The sequence below is a fragment of the Neoarius graeffei genome, chromosome 16 (assembly GCF_027579695.1).
Source record: "Neoarius graeffei isolate fNeoGra1 chromosome 16, fNeoGra1.pri, whole genome shotgun sequence".
Classification (NCBI taxonomy): domain Eukaryota; kingdom Metazoa; phylum Chordata; class Actinopteri; order Siluriformes; family Ariidae; genus Neoarius; species Neoarius graeffei.
The window spans coordinates 26,000,158-26,010,705 of NC_083584.1; the positions used below are offsets into that span (position 1 = coordinate 26,000,158).

The window sequence follows — 10,548 nt, forward strand, 5'->3', positions numbered from 1 at the left end:
TTAGAATTTGCTGGTATAATTCAGAATTCATTGTTCCATCAATAATGGCAAGCCGTCCTGGCCCAGATGCAGCAAAACAGGCCCAAACCATGATACTACCACCACCATGTTTCACATATAGGATAAGGTTCTTATGCTGCAATGCAGTGTTTTCCTTTCTCCAAACATAACGCTTCTCATTTAAACCAACAAGTTCTATTTTGGTCTCATCCGTCCACAAAACATTTTTCCAATAGCCTTCTAGCTTGTCTACGTGATCTTTAGCAAACTGCAGATAAGCAGCAATGTTCTTTTTGGAGAGCAGTGGCTTTCTCCTTGCAACCCTGCCATGCACACCATTGTTGTTCAGTGTTCTCCTGATGGTGGACTCATGAACATTAACATTAGCCAATGTGAGAGAAGCCTTCAGTTGCTTAGAAGTTAAGGCCAATTTATGCTGACAACGCAGTCCTCGCAGATGGTGTCGCAGATGGCGTCTGCGTAGCCCCCCCCCCTTCGCAGACACTCTGCGTGCACCTCCCAAAAATTGTGACCACTGCAGAAGGGCCTCTGCATGCTCTTGCGACAAGGCTTTCGCAGATAGCTTTTCGCAGACAGTTGTAATTTATCGTTGAGCAGGGAGTGATAGGCGTGCGCGATGTTATTCACCGCCACAATGCAAGGGGGCACGAAGTCGCGAAATCGCTAGGAGTAGTTGGTGGGTGTGGTTCGTGGAGTGTTTATCCTCCGATTACTTATAATGACTAGAACTGGAGTTGTATAGATGTACGTACTTCCTCACTTCCTCAATCAACCGCTCTTCGTGCTGCTCCATCTTCGCTCGTGTTTTTAAAAATGGCGGTAGTGAAAACAAACCAAACCGGGAAAGTAGGGAAGCGGAAGTGCGTGTACAGCGGATGTAGAGTGGACCAATCAGAGCCCTCTTGTCTGCGACGCTGTCTGCGAGGCTTCTGCGGTGGTCACAATTTTTGGGAGGTGCGCGCAGAGCGTCTGCGAAGGGGGGGCTACGCAGACGCCATCTGCGACGCCATCTGCGAGGACTGCGTTGTCAGCATAAATTGGCCTGAAGCCTCGCAGACAGCATCGCAGACAAGAGGGCTCTGATTGGTCCACTCTACATCCGCTGTACACGCACTTCCGCTTCCCTACTTTCCCGGTTTGGTTTGTTTTCACTACCGCCATTTTTAAAAACACGAGCGAAGATGGAGCAGCACGAAGAGCGGTTGATCGAGGAAGTGAGGAAGTACGTACATCTATACGACTCCAGTTCTAGTCATTATAAGTAACCGGAGAATAAACACTCCACTAACCACACTCACCAACTACTCCTAGCGATTTCATGACTTCGCGCCCCCTTGCGTTGTGGCGGTGAATAACATCGCGCACGCCTATTACTCCCCGCTCAACGATAAATTACAACTGTCTGCGAAAAGCTATCTGCGAAAGCCTTGTCGCAAGAGCATGCAGAGGCCCTTACCCTGGGGTCCTTTGTGACCTTGCAGACTATTACACACCTTGCTCTTGGAGTGATCTTTGTTGGTCGACCACTCCTGGGGAGGGTAACAATAGTCTTGAATTTCCTCCATTTGTACACAATCTGTCTGACTGTGGATTGGTGGAGTCCAAACTCTTTAGAGATGGTTTTATAACCTTTTCCAGCCTGATGAGCATCAACAACGCTTTTTCTGAGGTCCTCAGAAATCTCCTTTGTTCGTGCCATGATACACTTCCACAAACGTGTTGTGAAGATCAGACTTTGATAGATCCCTGTTCTTTAAATAAAACAGGGTGCCCACTCACACCTGATTGTCAGCCCATTGATTCAAAACACCTGACTCTAATTTCACCTTCAAATTAACTGCTAATCCTAGAGGGACACATAATAATAATAATAATAATAATAATAATAATAATAATAATAATAATAATAATAATAATAATAAATTTTATTTAAGGCACCTTTCAGGGCACTCAAGGTCACCTCACAATACACATAAACAACAATAAAAAGAGCAAAAAAAGACAACAATATAAATGCAGTAAAATCAAAATAAAATCATACTTTTGCCACTCACCGATATGTAATATTGGATCATTTTCCTCAATAAATAAATGACCAAGTATAATATTTTTGTCTCATTTGTTTAACTGGGTTCTCTTTATCTACTTTTAGGACTTGTGTGAAAATCTGATGATGTTTTCGGTCATATTATGCAGAAATATAGAAAATTCTAAAGGGTTCACAAACTTTCAAGCACCACTGTATAAGCAACTGTAATATTTATTAACAATTATCAAACATGATAAACATTTTAATGCTTCCAAAAATAACATGGACACGTAGCATCTACTGAATGTTGGTGAAACAGGAAGCTGCCATAAGCAGGTGCTACAGATACGGTATGTCAGTATGTGTCTTTGTGTATCAAAAGGATTCACTAATGACATTTTCAAATGTTTATGATGTTAATAAATATTATAGCTGTTTGATAATTCTTCACAGGTCATCATTAGTTATAAATAAACACCACATGTTATAATAATGAATAGTGACATAGTGAATTGTTTATAGTGCATTATTAGAGCTTTATGGAGAATCAGAAGATATATTTTTAATTCCTCTACATGTTTAAAAGACATAGGTGTTTTTTTTAAGGTTATAAACCTGGGAATAAAAAGAAAATATCAAGTCTTACCGCAAACAACCTCAGAGAGAATGCTGCAATCTGCCCTGTTAACCTTTGTGCAGTTGATCAGCTGGTTATTGTGGTAGCTGCAGCCTGTGAGACAGCTCGCATTTCCATGTGCAGTGCTTTCATTTAGACTGTAGACTTTACCACAGCCCAGGGCCTGACAGATCTGAACAGCAAGCGGTGATAGGGACTGTTTCGTGAAAATAGCCAAACTCTGATTTTCTCCTGCAGCCCTCAATGTCCAGGAGCACAATGTGGAGGCCTGGTTTATGAACAGCTCAGCTGATGGAAAAACAAAGAATAAAATAGTTGAAAAATTATCAGGTGTGTAGTTACAGTACGAAAGACCAGGTTGACTAAAAACATGTTAGGATTTATTGTTAGGTTTTAGAAAGAACATGATTTATAACCGCTCTTAAAATGTAATTTAATTTAATTACTTTAGGGAAGTTACATTTGGTTACAAAACCACAGAATTTGTTCAGAAAACCACCAACTCCATCATATTACATACCTTGTTGTTAATTTCTGGTTAAGTAAAACATGATCAGGTTAAAAAAAATTAAACTCAACCAAGCAACTACACCAAACCAAGCAAAAACAATAATATACCAGTACTGTTTCTTGAAATACGAATATACCAGTATTATTTTTAGAAATAACGAAATAAACTAAAATAATTTCTTGAAATAATAGTAGTATTCTATTTTGAAGTAAAATCGTATATGTTGTATCTAAATAAACCTGAAATAACAACTAAAATAAACACTCAAAGATACAAGAGAATGTATTTGCAAAATTATACTAATATTACACAAATATGACAAATAGTTCAGTATTATATTGAATTTTAATGTCAAAGGAGAATCTTAGACAACGCTCCACACTGTATATTCAGTATTATTCTATCCACATTCACTGGATATGAGCAATCGCGTGCTCTGATTGACTACTCTACTACTCGGCTATCGGCTCATATTCCAGAAGTAGAGAAAAACAAAATGGTGGAGCGTGTTGCTGAACCAACCGAGGACGAAATAAAAATTCTACTTGAAACAAAAATTGTTATCAAGTATTTAAAAGAAACAGAAATAGTGAAAAGAATATAGTTGGTTTCCCCCCCCCCAATATCTCCTGTTCCACATTCCAGCCCAGTCGGTGGTGGTAGTGCACCTTTAAGTTGGCTTGCCAATCACCAAAAAAAAACAAAAGAAGAAGAAGAAGACAACCCCAAAAATAAAAAAAGCAACAAAATATGGAATAAAAGTATTTGGTGGTAAGAACAAACTTTTTTTTATTTTTCAAGAATTATTATTATAACATTTTCACGTCGGTTTGTTTGCATTCTAAGCGGAAATGATTTTGTCAGACGTTTTGTATAAAGTTTTCATTTATTTAATTTGCAAAAAATTAAAATTAAAATGCTCTGCTTCTCAAAATCCAGTGAATGTGGATAGAATAAAACAGTTATTCTGCTCAATCTTGTCATATATGGCTTATAGCCGACTCGGCCCTTTGGGCCTCATCGGCTGTCAGCTCATGTACAACTCGATTTCGTGGAATAACTGTTAAATAAATCAGTATGATATAGTTTCATGCCATTGATGCTATTGTGTAAAGTCACAAATCTCAGCTTACACATAGCAGCCCGGAATCAAATTATACACCATAAAAAAAAGTCACATTTTCAAGTGAAAACTAATGTTGTCATAACAAATTTGACCCAAATACCAATATACGTCATTATAATAAGGCATCGAGTGATTTTGGAGTACCAGGTCTCTTTAAAAATCTTCTGTGAGGATAAGTAGAAATGAAATTACACAGGGGGGTGGCACAGTGGTGTAGTGGTTAGCACTGTCACCTCACAGCAAGAAGATCCTGGGTTCAAGCCCAGCGGCCGGCAAGGGTCTTTCTGTGTGGAGTTTGCATGTTCTTCTCGTGTCTGTGTAGGTTTCCTCCAGGTGCTCCGGTTTCCCCCACAGTCCAAAGACATGCAGGTTAGGTTAACTGGTGACTCTAAATTGACCGTAGGTGTGAATGTGAGTGTGAATGGTTGTTTGTGTCTACAGGTATGTGTCAGCCCTGTGATGATCTGGCGACTTGTCCAGGGTGTACCCCGCCTCTCGCCCATAGTCAGCTGGGATAGGCTCCAGCTTGCCTCAGGCCCGGTGCCAGGAACAGTTTACTAAGGGGGCAATTAGAAATCGCAAGGGGGCAAATATTTTTTCATATAGTGTGTAGTAGTGATGGCGGTCTGACAACGTGTTTCAAACAATTAACTGCGCCAACCACAAAACCACGGCCCTGAAGGTTGCTTTAGTCCGGGAAAATCATGTGGCATATTACCAGGGCAGTTGCGCTTTATCAACACCCGTGCCCACCTGTTAACCCTCCCCTCCAATTTTCTCACAGACGCGTTACAACCGGAAAGATGCCAAACATAAAACAACACACACAAACCTACAGTCCTTTACATTTAAAATACATACAAATAGCTCCGCGGCACGAAAACAAAACGTCAATGCAAGTCTAAGGTACTTGGCTCGGCGGCCAAAATCATAATTTAAAAAAAATCAACAGAGCCCGCGGCTGCACCAGTAATAGCCTTCCTGACTTGCACCGAGTCAACACTAACCACTTAATCCGCGATCCCAGTTTAGGCGTGTAGGGGACTAAACACTCTGAAGTGATGAATTTTCACCCCCGCTGCATGGGGGGTGACGTCAACGACACATATTCTTACGCTATTTATGCACAAAGCGGACCATATATGAACACATACACCAACATAAACGGAGATAAACTTAGCCTACAAAGAAAGAAAATGGATTCACAATATTGTGATTGAATTCGTTTAATTCGGAGGGGGAAAGACTACTCCCGTAAACTGACTGCATATTGCAGGATATTGCAGAGACAGTGCACTTGTAAGTGTGCATGTAAAACCCCCGCCCGCACGACCCTTGTCCTTATCACAGGTCTGTGTGTGCGCGGCTGTGTCAGCATTTCACACATACACCCACAATAACTAGTCCCCAGTAGTTAGGATTGATACATATGTCTAAAACAGGGTTAATATTAAATTCAGGCTTTTTGAAATAATCCTACCTTAATACAGTTGAATTCTACGATTGCAATGTAAGAATCATAACAACCAATCAGATTTGTTCTACCGTGCCAGTTTTAGTAGTGATATGTGAAATGTATTTTTGTGCAATGCGCAACCACTTAATATTTCGTATTTGAAAATGCAAATTATTAATACATCTATAATACATTATATTTTCATAAGAAAACAATTAAGTGATCTGAGTCTCCGTTGAGGGGGCGGGGCTGTAGCCACGAGGGGGCGACGCCCCCTTTCGCCCCCCATGGCGCCGGGCCTGGCTTGCCTGCGACCCTGTAGGACAGGATAAGCGGCGACAGATAATGGATGGATGGATGGAAATTACACAGGAAAGTCTGGAGATTTGAGATTTTGTCTTGACAAAAGAATTTGACGAAAGTTTATCAGAATGAAAACGCACTCTATTTATCCACTATGGGATCAGAAATGTACAGAGATGTATCAGAATTTGTCTTGGTGAGATTGGTGCTGTCGACATGTAACATACAACAATACTGTCAAACATTAACATACAAAAGCGTTGAACAGGACCACAAATGAACATGCAGTCACAGACAGATGAGGCAATAAAGCAGGTACCGTACATTGTATGAACTTTAACCATACTAGATATATTACTAGTTTAATTAGGTATCATGCAATCAGTTTTCCTCAAATTGCATTTTCACATGTTAACATTTCGCAGTATTTAAATCTACGCTACTCTCTATACAGGGTGGAGGTGATGATGTCTAGGCCTTGTGCTGCTGCTTAGAACAAAAAAGGTCACAGGAGAAGTGTGACTGCACCTGCAACTCATCAGAGACTGCATCTCCACACCACAACAACACACCACATCCTGTCACATCCTGTTACATTCTGTCACATGGCACACGTATCCCTCTATGAGAAGCACTATTCACAGCAACAGTGCACTGAAATGCAATAAACATACAGTATATCAACTAAAGTTTACTTCAAGGCATGATTAGCCACATTTCGTAATCAGAAAATACCAAGCACTTTACATTTTCAATTACAATTGACCTACAATAATTTAGAATGCATGAGGTTTTTTTTGTAATGATTATTTATTTCATTTTACTTTTTTATTCTAAGTCAGAATGTGACTCAAACCTGAAAATCTATGATTCTGAAATACTCGAAAAATAATTCAGATTTGATTTTAATGTCAGGTTTCATGACATGAAGCCAGATCATTCTATTTTTAGAGTAATAAAGATAGGTGAGGACATTCCCACCCTCAATAAAACCCACAAAAAGTGTGCCTTTTGGCCACTGCTGACTTATACAGCACCACATATACACCACCTTACAAACCACTGAAGTAACTCTTAATCTTGAAATAGGAAATATTTGCAAGAATAAAAATATTCAGAAACATGTCACAACACTTTGTGACTGTAGTATTATAAATGTCTATCTGGGTTAAAAACGATTGGAGCTACAACCTTATAATATAAAGAGCTTGATTTATATCTTTATATTGTACAACAAACAAAATGAAAAGCTGTATTCAAACAAAAATTAAAGCCCTGCCTTTTCATTAAGCACTTAAATTTGCAGTTTAAAAAAAAATTATTTAATTTAAAAAATAATAATTAAAAAAATTGTGTTTTTTCATATTGTACTAACCTCTCCAGGGGTATTTAAACTGACCGTGAACTAGTACAAGGTTCTGTTAATGACAGAGTCTACAAAGCACATCTGTAAGTCACTCTGGATAAGGGCATCTGCTAAATGCCATAAGTGTAACATGTAAAAAAAAAAAAAAACCCTTTATATATATATACACACACAGTGGTGCTTGAAAGTTTGTGAACCCTTTAGAACTTTCTATATTTCTGCATAAATATGACCTAAAACATCATCAGATTTTCACACAAGTCCTAAAAGTAGATAAAGAGAACCCAGTTAAACAAATGAGACAAAAAATATTATACTTGGTCATTTATTTATTGAGGAAAATGATCCAATATTACATATCTGTAAGTGGCAAAAGTATGTGAACCTCTAGGATTAGCAGTTAATTTGAAGGTAAAATTAGAGTCAGGTGTTTTCAATCAATGGGATGACAATCAGGTGTGAGTGGGCACCCTGTTTTATTTAAAGAACAGGGATCTATTGAAGTCTGATCTTCACAACACATGTTTGTGGAAGTGTATCATGGCACGAACAAAGGAGATTTCTGAGGACCTCAGAAAAAGCATTGCTGCAGGCTGGAAAAGGTTCCAAACCATCTGTAAAGAGTTTGGACTCCACCAATCCACAGTCAGACAGATTGTGTACAAATGGAGGAAATTCAAGACCATTGTTACCCTCCCCAGGAGTGGTCGACCACCAAAAACCACTCCAAGAGAAAAACGTGTAATAGTCTGCGAGGTCACAAAGGACCCCAGGGTAACTTCTAAGCAACTGAAGGCCTCTCTCACATTGGCTATGTTCATGAGTCCACCATCAGGAGAACACTGAACAACAATGGTGTGCACGGCAGGGTTGCCACTGCTCTCCAAAAAGAACATTGCTGCTCATCTGCAGCTTGCTAAAGATCATGTGGACAAGCCAGAAGGATATTGCAAAAATGTTTTGTGGCTGGATGAGACCAAAATAGAACTTTTTGGTTTCAATGAGAAGTGTTATGTTTGGAGAAAGGAAAATACTGCATTCAGTGTAAGAACCTTATCCCATCTGTGAAACATGGTGGTGGTAGTATCATGGTTTGGGCCTGTTTTGCTGCATCTGGGCCAGGACGGCTTGCCATCATTGATGGAACAATGAATTCTGAATTATACCAGCGAATTCTAAAGGAAAATGTCAGGACATCTGTCCATGAACTGAATCTCAAGAGTAGGTGGGTCATGCAGCAAGACAACGACCCTAAGCACACAAGTCGTTCTACCAAAGAATGGTTAAAGAAGAATAAAGTTAATGTTTTGGAATGGCCAAGTCAAAGTCCTGACCTTAATCCAATCGAAATATTGTGGAAAGACCTGAAGCGAGCAGTTCATGTGAGGAAACCCACCAACATCCCAGAGCTGAAGCTGTTCTGTACGGAGGAATGGGCTAAAATTCCTCCAAGCCGGTGTGCAGGACTGATCAGCATTTACTGGAAATGTTTAGTTGCAGTTATTGCTGCACAAGGGGGTCACACCAGATACTGAACGCAAAGGTTTACATACTTTTGCCACTCACAGATATGTAATATTTTGATCATTTTCCTCAATAAATAAATGACCGAGTATAATTTTTGTTGTCTCTTTTGTTTAACTGGGTTCTCTTTATCTACTTTTAGGACTTGTGTGAAAATCTGATGATGTTTTCGGTCATATTTATGCAGAAATATAGAAAATTCTAAAGGGTTCACAAACTTTCAAGCACCATTGTGTATATATGATAGAAGACTAAGAAGACAGAAGAGTAATTCAATTTGACTGATTAACTGTCTGTTAAAAAAATATCAAGGAAAATAATGAAAATATTTTATTAACTCAATAAATAAACTCAAACGTTTGTGGGGAGTTGTGCAATACAACTAACACTCGGGCAAATAATTTATATTACTGCAAAATAAGATTCCCAATAATATTATTTGATGCATAATTCCTTAGAAATTTCTCCTGAGTTATCACAAGTGTATATGTGCGAATACTTAAGACAACTCGACTCATAAGTACGGAATGAAATTAAAAGAATACCTTCATAAATTACAGATTAATCAAATCTGTAATGTCTTCTTAAATATTTCAAGACTTGAAGATATAAAGCAAAAAAATAATTTTTAAAAACCCTCATATCGAAGACAAATACAAAAGGCCTTTGTACATTGGAAATGGAAAGCATAAACATGAACAAGGCATGAATAGTGGAGACAGAAGAGTAATTCAATTTGACTGATTAACTGTCTGTTAAAAAAACAATTCAGGAAAATAATGAAAATATTTTCTTAAATTACACACATATGTTATGAAATGGATCATGCATGATGCACAAACCTTGACAGAGGACTAGAGCCTGAAGTACCACGAGGATCTTGAAGACCTCCATTTTCGATCTTCACTCCTTTAACTTAATTGAAAGTTAAAGTAGTAGACTTCACTCCTTTAAACACAAGGCATCATGAGAGAGAGAAGAAGGAGGTGAAATGAAAGGCAGAGATACCAACCTCCTCTCAAATGTTCAAACCAGTTGCCTGTTTCCTCTTTTCATTCACGGAAATGCCATGTGGGGGCACATTAGTATTAATATACTAGTGCATCTCAAAAACTTAGAATACCATGAAAAAGTTCCTTTTTTTCATAATTTAATTCAAAAAAGTAAACTTTCATATATTCTATATTCATTACATGTAAAGTGAAATATTTAAAACCTTTTTTGCTTTAATTTTGATGATTATGGCTTATAGCTCATGAAAATCAGAAATCCAGTATCTCAAATTATTAGAATATTCCCTAAGATCAATCAAAAAAAGGATTTACAATACAGAAATGTCCAACTTCTGAAAAGTATATTCATTTATACACTCAATACTTGGTTGGGGCTCCTTTACCATGAATTACTGTATCAATGCAGTGTGGCATGGAGGTGATCAGTCTGTGGCACTGCTGAGGTGTTCTTGAAGCCCAGGTTGCTTTGATAGTGGCCTTCAGTGTATCTGTATTTTTGGGTCGGGTGTTTCTCATCTTCCTCTTGACAATACCCCATAGATTCTCTATGGGGTTCAGGTCA

General features: G+C 38.5%; 1 protein-coding gene across 1 annotated transcript in view; it reads right to left on the reverse strand.

The window, feature by feature from the left end:
* The window catches only part of LOC132900534 (scavenger receptor cysteine-rich type 1 protein M130-like), a 33,627-nt gene extending 23,635 nt beyond the window's left edge, over nt 1-9,992 (reverse strand). The window contains exons 1-2 of the mRNA XM_060942687.1: nt 9,816-9,992; nt 2,697-2,975 (exon numbers count right to left, since the gene is read on the reverse strand). Of these exons, the coding sequence (XP_060798670.1) occupies nt 2,697-2,975; nt 9,816-9,867 (331 nt within the window). The 5' untranslated portion in view covers nt 9,868-9,992. The remainder of the gene's footprint in view (nt 1-2,696; nt 2,976-9,815) is intronic.
* Between the last annotated feature and the right edge of the window lie 556 nt (nt 9,993-10,548).